The sequence below is a fragment of the Oryx dammah genome, unplaced genomic scaffold (genome assembly GCF_014754425.2).
Source record: "Oryx dammah isolate SB20612 unplaced genomic scaffold, SCBI_Odam_1.1 HiC_scaffold_24, whole genome shotgun sequence".
Lineage (NCBI taxonomy): Eukaryota > Metazoa > Chordata > Mammalia > Artiodactyla > Bovidae > Oryx > Oryx dammah.
Window position 1 is genome coordinate 47,549,779 of NW_024070208.1, and position 21,656 is coordinate 47,571,434.

General features: G+C 35.8%; 1 protein-coding gene across 3 annotated transcripts in view; it reads left to right on the forward strand.

The window, feature by feature from the left end:
* Nucleotides 1-21,656, forward strand: part of PIBF1 (progesterone immunomodulatory binding factor 1) — a 231,424-nt gene that overhangs the window by 186,150 nt on the left and 23,618 nt on the right. For 2 of the 3 annotated variants that reach the window (XM_040266864.1, XM_040266865.1), the window contains 2 exons: nucleotides 4,700-4,830; nucleotides 11,413-11,497. In XM_040266864.1, coding sequence (XP_040122798.1) covers nucleotides 4,700-4,830; nucleotides 11,413-11,497 — 216 coding nt within the window. The remainder of the gene's footprint in view (nucleotides 1-4,699; nucleotides 4,831-11,412; nucleotides 11,498-21,656) is intronic. The other variant, XR_005725642.1, reaches the window with a different exon arrangement.

Below are 21,656 nucleotides of genomic sequence, written 5' to 3' on the forward strand. Positions count from 1 at the left end.
TTTAATATCGGTGCTTCTGTTATGGAAAAAAATTTTTTAAAGAAAGTATTAAGGAAAAATTTTATCTACAGTACAAAATCATTTGTTTTAGCATTATTTATACTAGTCAAAAATTGATGACAGCCTAAATGTTTGCTGGTATAAACAATGTAATTAAATTGTGACTCATTGGCTTACTAGTTTTATAACCATTAAAAATATAAATTAAGGTCTTCCAACATCCTGGAAGAATGATTATGATATAAGATAAAGTGAAAAAGGATGATACAAAATTTTACACAGTACACTAACTTTGAACAATCTGAAAAGGAACTAAAATATTTTATTTATAAAATAAAATACTTAGGAATAAATTTGATCAAAGGGGAGAAAGACATGTACACTGGAAACTACAAAACATTCCTGAAAGAAGTTAAAGAAGGTATCTCTGGCTAAGAGAGGATTTAAGATTGCTTTTTGTGGGTTTGGTTGGTTGGCTTGGTTGTTTTTTGTTTTCATTTTTTTTAATTGAAGTATTGTTGAATTATAACATTGTATAAGTTTGAGATATAGAACATAGTGATTAACAGTTTTTAAAGATTATATTCCATCTATAGTTATTGTACAATATTGACTATATTCCCTGTTCTATACAATATATCATTGTAGCTTTTTTTTTCCTTTTTCTTTTTAGCCATGCTGCATGGCTTGTGAGATCTTAGTAACCTGACCAGGAATTGAACCTGGGCCCTTGGTAATAAGAGTGCAGAGGCATAACCACTGGACTGCCAGGGAATTCCCACTTACTTTTATACATACTAGTTTGTTCCTCCCCTACCCCTATCCTCCCCTAGCCTCTCTTCCCTCTCCCCACAGATAAACCACTAGTTTGTTTTCTGTCTGTGAGTCTGTTTCTTTTTTAGTTATATTTACTAGTTTGTTGTATTCTTTAGATTCCACAGATAAGTGATAACATTACAGTATTTGTCTTTCTGTCTGACTTACTTCACTAAGCATAATACCCTCCAAGTTCCATCAATGTTGCAAATGGCAGGATTTCATTTTTCACGACTGAGTAATATTCCATTTGTGTGTGTGTGTAGTTATTGATTAGTCACTTAGTCCTATTTGACACCTTTGGTACCCCATGGACTGTAGCCTGCCAGGCTCCTCTGTCCATGAGATTTCCCAGGCAAGACTACTGGAGTGGGTTGCCATTTCCTACTCCAGGGGATCTTCCCAACCCCAGAGATTGAGCCCGTGTCTTCTGCATTGGCAGGTGGCTCTTTACCACCAGGCCGCCTGCAAAGCCACCATATCTTCTTGATCCATTCATCTGTTGATGGACTTGCTTCTGTATCTTGGCTTTTTAAGTAACTTCTGCTATGAGTATTGGGGTGCATGTATCTCTATCTTTTCCAAAGGAGAGGAGAAACAAAAAAAGTTGCAGTGCTAAAAGAAATGATATGTTTAGGGGAGTAGGATTGCTTGATCATCTGATATTCTGTTTTTAGTTTTTCAAAGAAACGCCATACTGTTTTCCATAGTGTCTGCACCAATTTATATTCCCACCAACAGTGTTCAGGGGTTCTCTTTTCTCCACATCTTGCCAACATTTGTTATTTGTGGTCTTTTTGATGATAGCCATTCTGATAGGTGTAAGGTGATAACTTACTGTGATTTTGATTTACATTTCTCCAGTGATTGGTGATGTTGAGCATCTTTTCATCTACCTGTTAGCTATCTGTATGTAGAAGACTTAATATTGTTAAGATAACAGTACTACTCAAAATGACTGACAGATTCAGAGCAGTCCCTATCAAAATCCCATAGGTATGTTTTGCAGAAACAGAAAAGCCCATTTAAAAATTCATGTGGAATTTCAAGTGACCTCGAATAGCCAAAGCAGTCTTGAAATTGAAAAACAAAGGTAGAAAGACTCATACTTTAGATTTTAAAACTTGTGAAGTTACAGTAATCAAGAGTATTATGCTGGCATAAGGACAGATATATAAGACTGATGGAATAGAGCTGAGAGCCCAGAAGTAAATCTCACATATATAGTTTTTTAGTTAAGGATGCCAGGACCACTCAATGGATAAAATACAGTCCTTTCAACAAACAGTACTGGTAAAATTGGATATCTACATGTAAAAGATTGAAATTGGACCCACGTCTTACACTGCATATAAAAATTAACTGAAAATGAATCAAATATGTTAAATTTCAAAAATAAAGGTATAAAACACATAGAAGAAAACGTAGGAGAAAGTCTATGACCTTGGAATCGGCAGTGGTTTCTTTAAAATGACACCAAAAGAATGTACAACAACAACAACAAAAATAGGTATGGTTATACGTCATCAAAATTAAAAACTTTTGTGATCAAAGGTCAGTATCAAGATGGTGAAAAGACAGCCTACAAAATAGGAGAAAATATTTGCAATTCACATAGCTAATTAAGGATTTAATATCCAGAATATATAAAGAACTCATATGACTCAACAGCAAAAAAAAGCCTAACTAAATATGGGCAAAAGATGTGAATAGACGTTTCTCTAAAGAGGATATACAAATGGCCAATACATACATAAAATAACTGTGTTGAAGAGGATGTGGAGAAATTGGAACCAAGTACATTGCTGTTAGGAATGTAGAATGATGCAGTCACTTTGAAAAACAGTTGGTAGTTCCTCAAAAAGTTAAATATAGAATTACCATATGACCTAGCAGTTCCACTCCATTCCTAGGTAGATAATCAAAGGAATTGAAAACAGGGACTCAAACAAATATTTGTACACCACAACATTAGTCACAATAGTCAAAAAGTGGAAACAGTGCAAGTATCCACCAGCAGATGAATGAATAAACAAAATATGCTCTAAACATACAATGGAATATTATTTAGCCATAAAAAGGAATATGGTACAACATAGATAAACCTTGAATACATTAGAATTAAATGAATTAAACAGATGCAACATGACAAATATCATATGATTCCACTTATATGAGGTATCTAAAATGGGAAAATTCATATAGTAAGCAAAGGGTTTCTGGGAACTAGGGAGTTAAGGGGAGTGTTTTTACTTAATCTATACAGAGTTTCTGTTTGGGTTGATGAAAATGTTCTAGAAATAGATACCATTAATGCTTACCTGTTGTGAATGTACTTAATGCCATTGAATTGTACACTGTAAAATGCACAAAATCATAAATTTTATGTTTACATTTTAAACATGATTATTTAAAATATATTTCAGTTCAGTTCAGTCGCTCAGTCGTGTCCGACTCTTTGCAAACCCATGAACCACAGCACACCAGGCCTCCCTGTCCATCACCAACTCCTGAAGTTCACCCAAACCCATATCCATTGAGTCTGTGATGCCATCCAACCATCTCATCCTCTGTTGTCCCCTTCTCCTCCTGCCCTCATTCTTTCCCAGCATTAGGGTCTTTCAAATGAGTCAGCTCTTCGCATCAGGTGGCCAAAGTATTGGAGTTTCAGCTTCAACATCAGTCCTTCCAATGAACACCCAGGACTGATCTCCTTTAGGATGGACTGATTGGATCTCTTTGCAGTCCAAGGGACTCTCAAGAGTCTTCTCCAACACCATAGTTCAAAAACATCAATTCTTCTGTGCTCAGCTTTCTTTATACTCCAACTCTCACAGCCATACATGACTACTGGAAAAACAATAATAGCCTTGACTAGACGGACCTTTGTTGGCAAAGTAATGTCTCTGCTTTTTAATATGCTGTCTAGGTTGGTCATAACTTTCCTTCCAAGGAGTAAGCATCTTTTAATTTCATGGCTACAGTCACCATCTGCAGTGATTTTGGAGCCCAGAAAAATAAAGTCAGCCACTGTTTTCAGTTTCGCCATCTATTTGCCATGAAGTGATGAGACCGAATGCAATGATCTTAGTTTTCTGAATGTTGAGCTTGAAGCCAACTTTTTCACTCTCCTCTTTTACCTTCATCAAGAGGCTCTTTATTCTTCACTTTCTGCCATAATATAGTTATTTAGGTGCATAAATTGTACATAGTGGTTTAGGTATGTAAGTAAAGATGACAAGGAATATGAAAGCATGAAAAATTACTGAATTATAAGTGATTATGTTATTTTGGGGCTTCCTGATGGCTCAGATGGTAAAGAACCTGCCTGAAATGCAGGAGACCCAGGTTTGATCCCTGGGTTGGGAAGATGCCCTGTAGAAGGGAATGATAACCCCACTCCTGTATTCTTTCCTGGAGAATTCCATTGACATAGGAACCTGGCAAGGCTACAGTCAATGGAGTCGCAAAGAGTTGGACATGACTGAGCGACTAACATTTTCACTATATTATTTTGAGTAGAAATAAAGTTCAAATAAATGATTTTCATTTTAGCTAATGGATATTCATTAAAAGATAAATTTTATATCACATGTTGTCTCAGACCAACAAACAGTAAGAAAATTTAGGTGACTCATTCCCCAAATTGGTAAGACTTAATATTTTATTTAAAATTTTTCTTTCCTATTTACATGGTCTTTATTTTTATTTTAAAGAATAGTTATGTTGGTTAGTAATTTTTAAAACCTTCAGATTTACACAGGAGGAGCTTTTCAGAGTAATTCATGTAAGGGAGAGCTGATGTCTGTGCTAGAGCATTTTGAACAGTTTCAGTTTCTTATAAAATTGTCTAGATTTTAATGAAACCTTTTTTTTCCTTTAGCTTGACAGGGCCAATTCTCTGTTAAACCAGACTCAACAACCTTATAGGTATCTCATTGAATCAGTGCGTCAGAGAGATTCTAAGATTGATTCCCTGAAGAAGTGTATTACCGAACTCGAAAAAGATGTCAGGTAACCATCTACAAATCTTGTATTTGAGTAATAAAATATTATTATTATTTATTTGGATAATAAAGGCATTGTGAGCATAATACTGCTGTAGTTGAGGTTGGAAATTGGGAAGAAAAAATGTACATGACGAAGGTGATCTTAAATGTGATGTGTTCGATTTCTCTTAGAAAAGCTAAATCATATCCCATTAAGGTATTCACATTCCACCCAGTAAATCAGAAGTCTTAGCCTGGAAGTAGCAATGCTACATTGATTAACAAAGCACTCCCCCTACCCCAGGGCACACAACAGCCAACCTGTGCTGTCCTTGTTCCCTAGAATTCTTCAGTGGGATGGGCCACTTGTGGAGTCAGAACGACTTTTTAAACAGATAAAATGTACACATTTACTTAGATTCCTGTTGACTTTGCCAAGGAATTTAGGCTTTTCTGCCTCTGACCTTTTACATGAAGTAAACCATAAATTACCTCAATGTAATTAAATTCCTTTCACGTCCTTAGTTGAAATTATTTTCTTACATGACACCTTATCAAAAGACTTGCTCCACTGAATAATTATTCAGATTCTTTACCTGTTCATCTAATGAGATCATTTTAATCTTTTTAAATTACAGTAGAATAATGATGCTATGTAAAGAAAGATGTTTTAACTCATGGATGCTTCACTAGTTGGCTTAATTATCATTAGATTTTAAAATTATTTAGAATAAGTAATTAGATAAATTATTAACCAATTTACAAAAGTATAAGCAAAGAATTAGATGAGAAAGAAAATTCTTAAATTAAGTAATTAGAAAAGGTAGTTTATTTAAAAATATAGTTATTGGAGAAAATAGCCATTAAATTTAGGTTACCCAAGATATATAACCAAAAATATAAAACTACTGATAATTAACTGCATATAAGGACCACATGCTAACTGTTTGCACCAGTGGAACTCTCTGAAAACTAACTCAAAAGTGTGAATGTTGTTTTTGATGAATTAAAATATTTTTTTCCTCTCTTTTCTACCCCACCAAAAAATTGGCCCAGAATTTTATTCTTGATCATAACTTTTCAATAATGTAATAATTTTAAATCACATTGATGTTTTAAATGTCAACATGCTGCTGCTGCTGCTGCTAAGTCACTTCAGTCGTGTCCGACTCTTAGCAACCCCATGAACTGCAGCCCACCAGGCTCCTCCATCCATGGGATTTTCCAGGCAAGAGTACTGGAGTGGGGTGCCATTGCCTTCTCCAAATGTCAACATAAATAACAGTTAAATATTTAAAATATTCATAACCAGCATTATTAAATTAATTCAATGAATTAACTAAACCTTTCTATAAATAGCTATTGGAGCAATAGAAATTAGGTCTTATCATTCTCTGTACACTTGGCTATCCTAGGGAAATGGAGGAAAGAGCCCCAAAGAGAATTTTTTCTTTATATATTATAGAAATTTGTTATATTTGAAATTTTGTATAGAGTTTTGTTTTACCTTTCTAATCTTGGAGCAGGGATATAAAAAGCCCTGAGGGAAATTTGCCTTTCAGAATTACCTTCAAGTAAATTTGTTTGAATATTTATTTTACTAAGAATTAGGATAGCTAAAAATGTTTATTATAGAGAAAAATATAGCCAGCTATAGGAGAAAATTATAATGATGAACAAATTCACCCCTGGAGAAAATTAGCCATTTGTCATCTAAGAACATATTAGTTTTGTGATAGAGCCAAAATGTGAATCCAGATCTGTCTGCTTTCTAATTCCATAATCTTCACCTTTATGTTATACTGCCTCCCTATGTTCTAATCTGAATAAGAGCTAATTTTTTATTAACTAATATAATTAAGAGAAGCAAAAAACCAAAAAATAATGTAGAATTGTAGTTAAAAGGAGAGCTTTTCATGAGTTGATAATCGTTGCAACTATGTGACAGATACATGGGGGCTTATTAAATTTTCTCTCGAAATATTTCATAATAAAGTTACTTTTCAAAAAACAGATTTTAAAAGGGAGGACAAGAGCAAATCCAGCTCCGTCCTTAGTTTTAAATTAGAGCAAATCAATTAAAGTCTCTGAACTTCATCCAGTACAACTTCCTGTCATGATAAAATATTACCTTTCTGCAGTGTCCAATATGGTAGCCACCAGCTACATGTGGCGATTGAGCATATGGTAAATGTTACTGAGGAACTAAATTTTTAATTTTATTTGAATTAAATTAATGCCAATTTTCATTGCCAATTTTGGCTAGCTGTTGGCTTTAGTATTGGACACTGTAGCCAGTTTTCTTGTCTGTGAAATGAGAGTGGCACCAACAGCACCTAATTCACATGGTTAACCTGTGCACTAAATGATATAACCTTTGTAACATATGTAGCACTGTTCCTACGCTTTAAAATGCTCAATTAATGTTTGATATCATTAGTATTGTCTTATTTTAACATATTTTTATGTTGAAAATTATCTTTAAAATGAGAAACAACATTTCTCAAAACATGCTGAATCTTGACAAAAATTTGGTTAGTTGCTAAGTCATGTCCGACTGTTTTGCCACCCTATGGTCTGTAGCCCACCAGGCTCCTCTGTCCGTGAGATTTCCCAAGCAAGAACACTGGAGTGGATTGCCATTTCTTTCTCCATGACAAAAATTAGGATTCCCTTAATAACACCAACAGTAAGTAATCATAAGAACTATGCCAATTATGGAATTTAACAAACAAAAAAAATTTTATGTGCTAAACATCTGAGACCTTTAAAGCTGTCTATGTTTCATACATTTATTATATATTATTTTAGTAGACTCTGAACTAATATTTCACAGGATATGAAGTCTTGCTCTTCATTGAAGCAATTATCTTCTAATGTGAAGAGTTACGCTGCTTTCAGCATTTTAATTATGGCTTTCAAGATGCTGTGGATGTACCCTGATGTCATGGATGAAAAGATGCCATACAATACACAGCCCAGTCAACAAGTCAGACACAGCAGGTTAGGTCACATTCTGCCTACAATCACCCTGACTCTGAGCCAGTGGCATTTCAAATAGCATAGAATTATCCTGGGCTTCAAGTACATATCAGCCTGGTTTTTTTTCTCATGGTAAATGCATCTATAAAAATATAGATATTAATGTGAACATCAAAGGGTAATTGTGAAAATTAAATGAAGTAGCATATAAAAAGCAAAAGCTTCCGGCACACAGGAGAAACTCAGTAAATGTTACCTCCCTTTCTTGTACTTCATTAATTCGAAATTTAAACATTCGATGACCCATCCAAAAAGATGACTAAGTGATCATGTTCTTTGAAAATTCCTGTTTGTTTTTGCTGGGTGTGGATTTTAATTGTAAAGAATATTTACATAAACCGATTAATTTGTAAATATTTCTCTAGCTTATACAATATAACCTTCTTTAAAGAACTAAATATAATTTTATCATTTTTCTACAAAATAAGGCAGTATCACTATATCACACCCACAACTTGCCAGTTTAGCTATTGATACAATTTATTCAGTGCCTAGAAAGGTTAGAGTAAATATGCACTAAAATGAGATTGTGATAAACATGTTAATAGTTAACACTTGAGATATCACTGTTCACTGTCATTAAAGAAATAATCTGTTCTAAATGTAGTACTTTTAACAATCCTCCATCAATCCACAAGACAGTCTGAGTTATATAGGTTTGATCTATAGGTCAGGACTGAAGGAAGCATGGAAAGAGAATAATTAGCATAAATTTTCTTTTTCTGTTGTCAGTTTCCATTTTTTGTTAACTAGTCATTTAGAAGGAGAAGACTACTAGGCTTATAAGACTAAGCCAGAGTATATTGATCCAGGAAGTTAAGGAACAGTATATCAGGAATATGTTTTCATACAGCAGGTGAAACAGAGCCATAAACATGAATTTCTGAGTAATAATTAACAGTGAATTGAACAATTATGGGTGTAATATACCATTCACCGTAGATGTGCTTATAAGGAGATTTGTTTTGTAGTTGCTTTATGAGTCACGCATAGAAGCTTTGTATTTTTTTTTTTTTTTGAAGCTTTGTATTTTTAAGGGTAAGTTTCCACTGTTATGAAATGTCCTATGGAGATTAAACTTCCATTGAGTAATTAGTGTGTGTGGAAGAACACAGAATATAGTAATCATCATATTCACTTTTAGAGACCCACGTGTTGAAAGTGGTCTCCATTGTGATTTAAGAAAGACAAGGCTAAGACTGAGAATATATACCCAAGGGGCTTCCCTGATGACTCAGTGGTAAAGAATCCCCCTGCCAAGGCAGGAGACCCAGGTTCAATCCCTGGGTCAAGAAGATCCCCTGGAGAAGGAAATGGCAACCCACTCTAGCATTCTTGGCTGGAAAATCCCATGGACAGAGGAACCTGGCAGACTGCAGTCGCAAAAGAAGCAGACACGACTGAGCAACTACATGTCTGTGGAGCCAGCGTGTCGCAGAGTTGCTTTGTAAGCCAGTTTATCCACTTGCCTTTTATTCCATATTATATGGTTATTTTTGTTACTTAAGTATGAAATATTTACTTTATTCTAAAAAAATTAGGCAGTACATATGAAGCATTTCTAATGAATTATTCGGTCCAAATCCTTTGATTACATCAACGTTCCATTCCTATTGCACTGTACTTTACTTAATGGGCCTGTTGATATTTGAGAGCCTGTCTTTATGTCTTTGTATGCACGCCCATGTGTGTACTACATGGAGTACATGTCTACATTCTGTGTTGGGGGGGTACATGTATATGAATATGTAAATGTATATGAGTATGTATATGAACACATCTGTTCTTTGAAAATTCCTCTTCGTATTTATTGGATATTTATTTTCATTTTGAAAAATATTTTGTCTTCTTAGCTAAAGGTAGAATTTTAAAGTTACAGAAACACCTAATCCTTTACCATTTTGGGGGGGACTCAAGCAGAACACGGCACTCGATTTCCTTTATATCTAGTTTTTTTCAACTCCTCGGCTCAGTAGGACCTCTGGCGCCTAAATACAAAAGTCTGTTTGTTTTCCTGTTGAGGTGCTTACCTTTATTGACATTTAATTACCATTTCCTCTTATGACTCTTATCTAAATCAGTAACACAGTATGGCATTTATGTAGAGGTTTGTGTTCAGTGTTTTATATAATCACTATTTAGATAATTCACATGTCCCTTTGACATACATGAGCATCATTTCCACTTTAATAGATGTGAATACTGAGGTTCAGTGGGGTGGTATTTGTGGTGCATTATACTACACAGTTGAATCAGTGGCCCAGTTGGAAATGGAAGTCAGAATTGCATCTAGTCTTTCGTCTCAGAGGACACACTCTGATGCTTCCTTGGGGAAGTTCGGTTACTAGGAAGAGAATTTGAATTTCTCTATTCTCAAGTCCTTGGAATTAACAGTTCTCCCAGAACACCTACTGCTACTCCTTGAGTTTAAAAAAAGCTTCCCCCTAATATTTTAAAAATTGGTGGCATTCCATTTTCTTAAAGTATAACTTAAAACATCCTACCTGTTCAGGAAACAATTCTCATTAACTTTACAGATTCTCTTTTGACATTCAAGGAATTGTGCTTCTTCAATTCATTGTTGCTTTTCTTAATCCTGGTTGCAGTACTGTCTGAATAGACTCACCCCAGTGGCTTTCAAAGGATATTTAATGGTTCTAATTAATTCTTATATGTTGAATAATAAAACTCAAGACAGTGTAAGATAAGCCTCAGATATTTATCTTTTCAAGTAATAATATGTCCTTACAATTAGGCTTGTCATCCTTTCCTATCAGAAAATAGGTCATTTCAAAGAAAAATCCACAATGCAGACTTAGAAATTAAAGACTGAACTAAGAATATGCAGCAAAAATTATTTTCCTGAGTTTACTATAGACCAAATATCTAATTAATTTATCTCAGTTATATACCTGGTAATTTAGTATGTGGCTTCCCTGGTGGCTCAGAGGGTAAAGCATCTGCCTACAATGCGGGAGACCTGGGTTCAGTCCCTGGGTCGGGAAGATCCCCTGGAGAAGGAAATGGCAACCCACTCCAGTACTCTTGCCTGGAAAATCCCAAGGACCGAACTTCTCAGTCCATGGGGTCGCAAAGAGTCAGACATGCCTGAGAGACTTCACTTTCACTTTCTTTCACTTTCAGATTATAAAACATACTTTCAGTTTTAAGGATAAATGTTATAATTTGACTTTCAGTGTCTCAAATTTTAATATGGTGCCATATGTACTTTCTTTTTACCTTTTATATAAGTCCCACTTCATCTTTTTACATTTCAGGAGTAACCAGTCATCTTTAAAAAAACACTAATTGTATGCCCCCACTAGGCAGAAAAGTATTCTATGAAAAAGTCTCAGTCACATTGTCAGATTGAAAAATTATTCTTATAAAATAGGTAGGCCAATGATTGAATCATTGTAGTCACTGACCTGATATCTTTATGAACTATAAATTTAATTTTTCTTCCATTCAAATCAGATTTGTCTTTAATCTTCTACAATTTCTTATTTGTTAAATTTGTACTAGTATGACAGTTTTTTAAAACTTGGTGTATTTTTCCCCCTAGCAATTTAAATAAAGAAAAGTCAGCTTTGCAGCAAATGAAGGATCAAATGGCATTAGATTTGGAACAACTTCTAAATCATCGTGAGGTACTTTTTCCATTTTGTCTTACTTTTTAACTTTAGGCTTTTTCAGAATCAAATTGGGGTTGAGATTATTGGCTCCCAGTTACCCATATTCATTATGGGTTAATTCTTACTCCTGGAATTCCTAATTCTTTATGGCCCCTTATTGCCTTATTCATATCTCTGTCATTGAATTTCCATGTTATTTAATAATCCTCTGTGTTACACCTTTCTCCCTCTATACCGTAAATTTCTTTAGTGTACCTCTTGTCTTGTTTATCATTCTGTAGCCAGTGCCTAGTGTACAATATTTGTGTTGAACTTTAAAATCCATAAGTTTTCTTTAATTTCTTCCTCATGAAAAATCCTTTAGACTTAATACAATCCCTATTTTATAAAAGAAGTAAATGAGTTTTAGGGGGTTTGCCTAGAGCCAGATGGTCACTGGGATAACCTCAGTTTTCTTTCTCATTTTTAAAGTCAGATTTATTGAGATATAATATACAATAAAATTCACCCTTTCTAGCATACAATTCTGTGATTTTTGGCTAATGCGCACAGTTCTGTAACCATCACCACAAGCAATATATAAGATAGTTTCATCATCACAGAAAATTCCCTCTTGAACCCTTTTCCCCAACTCCAATCTGAGCAACCAGTGATCTGTTTTCTATCCCTGTAGTTTTGCCTTTTCCAACAAAAGGTATTCTCCTTTCACAGAATGTCAGATAAATAAAATTATCAGGGAATTTCCCTGACAGTCCAGTGGGGTAGGACTCTGCACTTTCACTGACAATGGGACAAGTTCTGTTCCTGGTCAGGGAACTCAGATCCCACAAGCCAAGTAATACAGCCAAAAAAGGAAATAATAACAATAATAATAAAATTATTGGTCTTTTCAATCTGGGTTTTGTTCAGTTGCCACAAAAAAGATTCATTCATGTTGTTATAAATGTTAGTAATTTGTCCTTTTTATTGCTGAGTAGTATTCCATTGTATGGATATACCACAGATTGTTAATCCATTCGCAGTTGAAGGTCATTTGCGTTATTTCCATTTGGGAACACTTAAAAATAAAGCTGCTGTACACTGTTGTGTATATGTTTTTATGTAAATAAAATTTTCCTTTTCTCTTGGTAAATATCAGAAGCAGGATTTCTGGGTCATGTGGAAAGTGTATGCTTAACATCGTAAGAAACTGCCAGACTATTTTCCAAAGTGACTATGTCTTTTGCATTCCCACCAGCAACAAGTATGAGTTTCCGTGGCTCTGCAGTCTCACCAACAGTTGGTATCATTAAGCTTAGTTTTTTAATCCATGAATTTTTTCCACTGTACTATCACTGCCTTGTCTTAGCCACGTTTTTACCGTTTTGCAGTCCTAACAGAGAAAGAAATGCTCAAAGCAGATCATTGGTTTATAAGTATCCTGAAGACATTGCTTCCTAGTCTGGAAAAGATATATCAGGTATTGGAAGGAAATTTTTGAGAGAGATGAAGCAAGGAATATTCCTAGAAACAACTTAAAGATACATATCCTAGAAATAATGTCAAGGGAATTGGGAGACTGTCTTTATCTTAGAAATGGCCTTTGGAGTGAGTTCTCTTAAAGGTGTATTTTATGTGATGGGTGAAAAGGATAAGAAAGCGTCCCTGGGCTAGATTTTAGAGATGATTTTTAGGTAGATAAGCAGACCTGACAACAAGTTACAGAGTAGAGAAATTTCTGAAGATATTTATTCTTTTTTCCGACTTTCAGCATTCCAGGCCTTATCTACTATTACTTGTGTCCTAGGATTCTGATTTCAAATGGTTGTTGCCTCACTGTGGAAGCCAGATTTATTTAAACTTTTATAACAAAAGTTTTTAAAACTGAATATTTAAGAAGTAGTAGCTACAGAGGTCCATTAAGTCATACCAAAAGCTTTTTTTTTTTTTCCCCAAAAAAGCTGCATAATAGATAATGTATTTAGAATGGCAAGTCTCATTTGAATTTAGCGAATTATGCTCAACTCTGAAAAATATATGAAAGCCTTCATTTATATATTTTGTATGTCACACTTGGAATCACATTATTCATGAGTCCAAATAAAAGCTATAAGTTTTAATAGCGGGTTGAGACTTGAGTAGGTTTAAAGGAAAATATGTCTTAACATAAAAATTAAATACTAGCAAGGTGAATTAAGTTGACAGCTACCACATAGCATCAGTGAAGTTTGTAAGGATACACATCTAATTAAATAATTATCAGTTAATTTGCATGCATTTGTGATTTCTTCATTTTGGTATACAAATAATCCAACATTATGACTTTTCTTTATGCCAAACAGTCAAAGAAAAGTAGCTTTTCTTTCTCCCCAAAGCAAAATAAAAATTCAAGTTTAATGAAACAAATCTAATATAAGCTTGTAATCTTTTCTAAGAAATGGTTTAAGGAATTCCCTGATGGTCCAGTGTTTAGGACTCCGCATTTTCATTGCCAGGGGCCTGAGTTTGATCTGAAGTCCAGGAACTAAGATCCCACAAGCCTCCTGGCCAAAAAAAAAAAGAAGAAGAAAGAAACAGTTTGGCACCAACTTGCATCACGTGTAAGCAGCATGCATGCTCAGTCACGTGTGACTCTTTGCAACCCTATGGACTGTGTCTCCCCAGGCTCCTCTGTCCATGGGATTTTCCAGGCAAGAGTACTGGAATGGATTGTCATTTCCTACTCCAGGGACCCTTCCCAACCCAGGGTTCAAACCCACATCTCTTGCATCTCCCAAATTGGCAGGCAGATTCTCTACCACTGCATTAGCTGGGAAACCTTTATAATGTATGCAGACCCAAATGCAAATGCAGAAGGCTTCTACGGAAAGAAAATAGCCTGTAACCTAGGAATATGCTTGAACATTCCTTTGAACATTTACCTGATGAAACAGAATCTGCAAGATTGATTTATTCATTTTATGACTCTGAGGGTGACGTGTCCAGAACACCAAGTAGATAACAGTTGAATAAGAATAACTCTGATAAATAAGTCAAATTTATTGAAAGTGAAAATCAGGACTGAGACTAAGGGGAGGGCAACAGTCACTGAGGGCACAAAATAATGGAGTTGCCCCCTCAGAGGTGTGCCCAGCAGTGCAGGGCTAGCAGCTGAGAGCTTGCCTCACCCTTGTCAGGACCCTGTGAAAATGATCTAGCATGAGTCATTGATTCAATCAGGCAAATTTTCTCAGTTTAAATAAGTGATTCATAAAGAGACCAAATGAACATTTAAAGTGTTTCATATTCTTTTTTGCATTGGACAGGTCTTGCTTTAATTTTATAAGTGATGTTACTTAGTTCTGGTAAGACTGCGTGTGTATGGTAATAATACGAAATGAGATCCCCACCTCATTTACATAGTTATCAAATATGTGTTACATGAGAAAAAGAAAATGAGTGGGATAGTCCTGGGCTGACAATGCTAGGATAGGTGAGGCAGGGTTTTTCTTTTCTGTATTGGTCTTAGCTCAAAATGTCAGCTTAAAACCTCATTCAATTAGTAGTTCAATTGTGGTCTTAAGAATTTCCAGGAAGGATAAAATCGATAGTGGTCTCTTATTCTATAAATTTTTAGAATTGATACATTCAAAAACCGTTGTGTGTATTTGGAAAGTGTATTGGGTGACTTTTATTCTCATCTTTTCTTTAGAGAAAGTGTATTAACCTAATAAAAAAATGTTAAGAAAGGATTGTTGTTTAGTCACTCAGTTGTGTCTAACTCTTCATGACCCCAGGGACTGTAGCCCACCAGGCCTCTTTGTTCATGAGATTTCCCAGGCAAAAATGCTGGAGTGGGTTGCCATTTCTTCCTCCAGGGGATCTTCCTGACTTGGGGATCAAACCTGCATCTCCTGTGTTGCTGGCAAATCCTTGTCCACTGTGCCACCAGGGAAGCCCTACTGAGCCTATGCTTTAGAGCCTGTGAACCTCAACTACTGAGTCCATGTGCTGCAACTACAAAAGCCCCTGCACCCTAGAGCCGGTACTCTGCAGTAAGAGAAGCCTGATCATCACAGTGAAGACTAGCCCCCACTCCCCACAATTGGAGAAAACCCACCCACAGCAGTGATGACCCCAAACAGCCAAAAATCAATCAATCTTATTTAAAAAAAAAAAAAAGACACAATTTAATGTCATGATCTCTGCCTTTATAGAAGATCAGAACAAAATCTGGTGCCATTTCTCTTTGTTTTGTGAAACTTTAGGGACCTACTAAGTGCTTCCATTTATATTATATAATTTAGTGTTTGCTGCTGTCCCCTGAGATAAGTATCATTGTCCCTACTGTTACAGATGAAACTGATGCTGAGTAACTCATGGTTAAGTAACCCAACCATGATTATATACTTACTGTTAAAACTTTCTTATTTTTCTGAAACAGAAGCTTATGATCCTTCTTAGTCTCATTTAGACAAAAATCTCATGATGAATTATTGTTTGCGTGAGTTCCAGAAAATTTTTGCCACTGTAGATGAAGCTATATGCTTTTTTTTTTTTTTCAGAAAATGAGAACTGTGTAATTTAACCTGTTTCCTTTTTGTCTTAGTTGATAGAAAACTCAGAGCTAAATATCTTTCCAGGTGTTGTAATCTTTTTCTTTTCTTTCACTTTTGATGTTTCAAAGTAGCTTTTTCTTTATCTTTCAAGTGGAATGAAATCTTTTTTACCCTTCAATGCCTCCATTTATACTAAGACCTTTTATGTATAAAAATATAATATATAAATCTTAAATAATTAGGTTTCTAAAAATATAAAGGAAAAGAACAACTAACATGATCTCACTTTTAGTTAACAGTATCAGGGCTTCAAATTCAACATTCAGTTTTGAGTATAAGAAATATGATTCCTTAGAGTGACTTTTCTTATTTCATCATATGTCCTTAGAATCTAAGCTTTCAAGAGCAGGAAAAATATCTTTAATCAGCTAAATATCTAGTAAAATACTGAGCATAATTTTAAGAAATGGATGTAAAAGCTCTTTTTTAAATTCTAACTGTGTTAGGGACAGTGGTAAAATCTCCTCTTAGGAAACTTTTCAGTGTTTTATTGAGCAATAGTTGGTATCATGAGCTTAAACTGGTGATATTGGTGTTCAACAAAAATGAACCAATTTGAAAACTATTTAGAATGCAGAATCTCGGGGCTTGGTGATTGACTGGATTTAGGGAATGATGAGAGAAGGAGTGAGAATTGATGCCTGGGGTTTTGGCTTGTGTCCTGGCTTTATGGTGATGCTACGAAGGCCATAGGACAAATAAGTTTGGGAAAGAACTCAAGAAAATATCTAAGTGGATATATTCAGTAGAGAGTTTGAAATGTAGGTTCTGGAGTCCAAGGAAGAGAACTTATCTAGAGCTAGAGATTTGAGAGTCAAAGCATAAACACGGTATGTACACAGAAGCAGATAGAATGAACTAGTGAAGGTGTATAGAGTGAGAACAGAGAGGGGCCTAGGACAGAGTCTTGATGAGTACTAATAGTTTAGGAATAGGCAGAGCAAAAAAAGCTCACAATAGAGTGAGGAGTGATCAGAGAAATGGCAGGCACATCAGGAATAATGGATCCCTAAAGCCAGAACCATTCAGTAGGGAGTAGGTTGGCAGCAGTGGCTTCAGCTGCCAAAAGGCCAGGTCAAACAAAGATAAAAAAGAAAGTGTCATTTGGATTTTAAAAAATGCTAAAACAAAAAGCAGTTTCAGTGGTGCTAAAAGGCAGATTTCAGTGAACTGGTAAATGCGTAGAAGTTGAAAAATAATAATAGAAAAAATAGACAACCCTCTGAATAAGGATTGTGGCCATGAAATTAAAAGATGCTTGCTCTTTGGAAGAAAAGCTATGACAAACCTAGGCAGCATGTTCAAAAGTAGAGACATCATTTTGCCAACAAAGGTCTGTATAGTCAAAGCTGGGGTTTTTCCAGTAATCATGTACAGATATGAGAGTTGGACCATAAAGAAGGCCAAGTGCCAAAGAATTGATGTTTTCGAATTGTGCTACTGGAAAAGACTCTTGTAAGTCCCTTCAACTACTGGAGCAATTTGGCCACATGATGCAGAGAGCCAACTCATTGGAAAAGACTCCAATACTGGAAAGATTGAAGTCAAAAGGACAAGGGGGTGGCAAAAGATGAGATGGTTAGGTAGCATCACCAGCTCAATGGACATGAATTTGAACAAATTCCAGGAGATAGAGCAAACTCAAGGAGCCTGGCATGCTGCAGTCTATGGAGTTGCAAAGAGTTGGACACGATTTAATGACTGAACAACAACTGTTTAAGAGAATATAAGGTGGTCAGGGAGGGAGCATGAGATCAAGGGCTTTTACCTTCCTGAGTTGGAGAGTATCCAGCCTAAGTGGTGATAGGAAGGAGCCAAACAGAGGGAGACACTGAAAGTTCAAAAGAGGATGATCAATCGAGCAAAAGTGCTGGGAAAGAAAGAGATCCAGGATGAAATGATAGATAGGAGGGGGCGCCTTTTCCATTTTGAAAAGGAGAAATAAAAATTATGTTAAAAGTAACTTAGGTTTAGTGGAAAGAATTTAGGAAGTTCCCATTTAATGGCGGTTTTCTAATGGCAAGACAGGTGATAGGATCAGAATTTGGTTTTTTATGTTATTTATTTTTGACAGTGCTGGGTCTTCTTTCCTGCATGCAGACTTTCTCTGGTTGCAAGGAGCAGGGGCTTTTCTTCATTGTGGCATGCAGGCTTCTCATTGTGGTGGCTTCTCTTGTTGCAGAGTACAGGCTCTGGGTAAACGGGCTTCAGTAGCTGCAGCTTGGAGGCTCACTAGTTGTGGCACACGAGCTTTAGTTGTTCCACAACATGTGGAATCTTCCCACGCCAGGGGTCAGACCTGTGTCCCCTGCATTATCAGGCAGATTCCTATCCACTGTACCACCAGGGAAATCCCTGTTGGTTTTTTTTTAGCCCTACCGAGCACCGGTATATGGGATCTTAGTTCCCCAAACAGGGATCAAACCCTTTCCCCCTGTAGTACAAGCACGGAGTCTTAATCACCAGACCACCATGGAAGTCCTAGGATCAGAATTTTGAGAAAAATACAAGTTTGAAATAGCTATGTAATAAATGAGTGATGTGTATTACAGACATAAATAATTGCCAAGGTGAGATGTCATATGTTCATTGTAGTACCGTTCTGTGTAATTTTTCTCTAGCAGCTTACACTCAGCATGCTAGGTGCAAACATGGAGAAGGTAGGCAGTTGCTCTGATCCAGAATTACAAATGTATATGTTCAGCTCTCGTTAACTTGTAAGGCTGGAATTACCTTTATATTCTTTACGTCACATATTTTGAAATACTGTGGAAAAATATAGCAATCGAACAGACAAGATAGCTCTGCTACTTAGTCACTGTGGATTCTTAAGACAATAATTTAACCCATCTAAACTCAGAATTGTATGAGAATTAAACAATGTAGTACTTTTCTGACATATGACAGTACTTCAGTAAATGTAGGTCCTTTCCCTCTTTTCCTTCAAGAATCAATTCAGATGTTATCTATTCTTTGAAGCCCTTCATAACTCTGTAAAGAAAAACTTAAGCTTTTTTAAATCTCTTTCCCACAACTCTAAAAATATTTGTATTAATATTCCTACCACTATATATCATAATTACACATGTGTCTTGCCAATGAAGCACCTAGTTTTTCTTTGTGTATTAGCCTTTAGCACAGTATTTAGCACATAATAAGTATTCAGTTGGGCTTCCCAGATTCAGTGGCTCAGTGATAAAGAATCTTCCTGCCAGTGCAGAAGATTCAGGTTCAGTCGCTGGGTGGATAAGATCCCCTGGAGGAGGAAATGGCCACCCATCCCGGTATTCTTGCCTGGAGAATTCCACGGACAGGGGAGCCTGGTGGGCTGTAGTGCATGGGGTCGCAAAGAGTCAGGCACGACTGTGCAACTGAACATACACACACACATGTCCAAGTATTCAATTAAATGTTTGTTAAACTGTGATCTTTTTCAGTCTTCAATAATAATTTCACTGAGTGAGTGTGAGTGAAAGTCACTCGGTCACGTCCGACTCTTTGCGACCCCATGGACTATAGTCCATGGAATTCTCCAGGCCAGAATACTGGAGTGGGTAGCCTTTCCCTTCTCCAGGAATAATTTCACTAAAAGCTGTCAAATTGAGGGCTTTAGAAACCAACCTTTAATATAATCACGTGCTCCTCCCTCATACATATATATTTGTGGAATATAATACATCTGTTTCTAAAACCTGAACTTCAGACTTCCCTGGTGGGCCAGTGGTTAGGAATGTGGCTGTCAGGACAGAGGATGTGGGTTCGAAGATGCGTGGTGTGTTAAGATTCCATACACCGTGGAGCAGCTGGGCCCTTGCACCACAACTGCTGAGCCCAAATGCCCTAGAGCTTGTGCTCCACAACATGAGAAGCCCATCCACCACCACTAGAGAGGAGCCCCCATGAACCACAGCTAGAGAAAGCCCACCAGCACCAATGAAGACCAAGCACAGCCAAAAATAAATAAAATTAAAAAAAATAAAACGAGCTTCTTCTACTCTTTCACCCAGTGCTTCTGTCAATAATCTCTCTCAAGGTCCACAAGCATTTCAGTTAGTATTTAACCAGAACTTAACTAACCACTTCTTAGTAAGTGCCTAGAATATGCAAGGCCTCACACTTGCCTGAATGTTGGCCTGACTCCCACGGTTCCAGATAACTTGCCTCTTACTGCGATGTGTGTCACTTAAAAAAAAAAAAAAAAAAAAAAACCTGCAGTTAGCCAGGTTTCTGCAAAATGAAGTCACGGTATAATTATCATTCTTTTATGGTATGTTTATGTTCCAGGACTAACTCCTATGTTCTTTGTGATTTCTCGGAAAGTTTCAGGGACGTTTCGGCATCACAAGTGCCCCTGAGGCAATCCACTTCATAAAGGGCTCAAACAAATTACATATTTCTATATGTGTGTCATTCTTTTTGGTTCATACTTAACTATTTTGAAATTTCCTTAAGAATACCTTTTTACATGTTTTTCTTAGACACCTATGTAGTTAAATTTTACAGTCAGAACAGTCATCATGACTTAAAAAAAAATACTGTGTGGTTAAGTTAATTTTTCTTTAAATGAAGATGTAATTATTTCTCAGGATTGATACACTTCTCATCGTAGTGTGCTCTTCAAGTTCAAATTTGTTTTTGATTTCCTAGATGTAAAAGAGTGTTTTAAAGGTAATTATTATAGTGGAAAGCTAAAACATATATAGTATAAGTCATATTTTCCCTATAAAATTTGAGAATGCTTATTTTTTCCACATAAGGGTATGTGAATTTAAGTCTGAGGAAATTCAGAGAGTAAAGTATTGCAAAAAATACTTATTGCAAGTGTTGGATTTAAATATACTTGAAGTATGACTAAACTAAACCTACTATGTAAAAATGTAATAATATAACTTCTTCCTACCAAAATATTTTAATTGTTTTCAGCCCAATTACGTTATAACTAAAATATCCAAAGAGCCCTGTGATGGCCTTATACCCACTTGACAGAAGCAGCGACTGAATGTTTCCTCTCCTCAATTTTGAATTGCCTAAAGACACACAGTTTTTGTTTAAGGTTATACTCTGTAGACCTCCATGTTTATGTGGACTTGCACTAAACAGAACTAGGTCAGATTATTTTGATTTTCATAAGTACCTTGGCTTCTTTTTTAATCTTTTCATCATCAGGTTTAAAATTACAAATACCCCTGTTGTGTCCTGCAGGTAAAATTCTGTCTGGGGTGAAACATTCTATCTCATCATAGAAATACCTTATTTGTGTACATATGCCCTTTGAACAGTTTTTGCATCACACTTTCACATCTATTATGTATCACATAGACCTTTCATTTTCTCGTTTTAGGTTTGTTTTGTTTCGTTTTGTTTTTAAAGAATGAAATGTGTATTTTTCCCACTACATTTTAGAAGTTTGGTATGTTTCCTTTTAAATAGTAAGTACACTTCTCTGACCTTTTTTTATCAGTAAGGAACAAGTGAATGACCTCTTGCTATCATTTCTAACCCTGCGTTTTTATGACTCTTAGGCTAGCAGCCGTTTATAACAAACTAAACAATTCTTGGGTATAAGGACACGCACAAAACAAACTGCAAAGCTATTA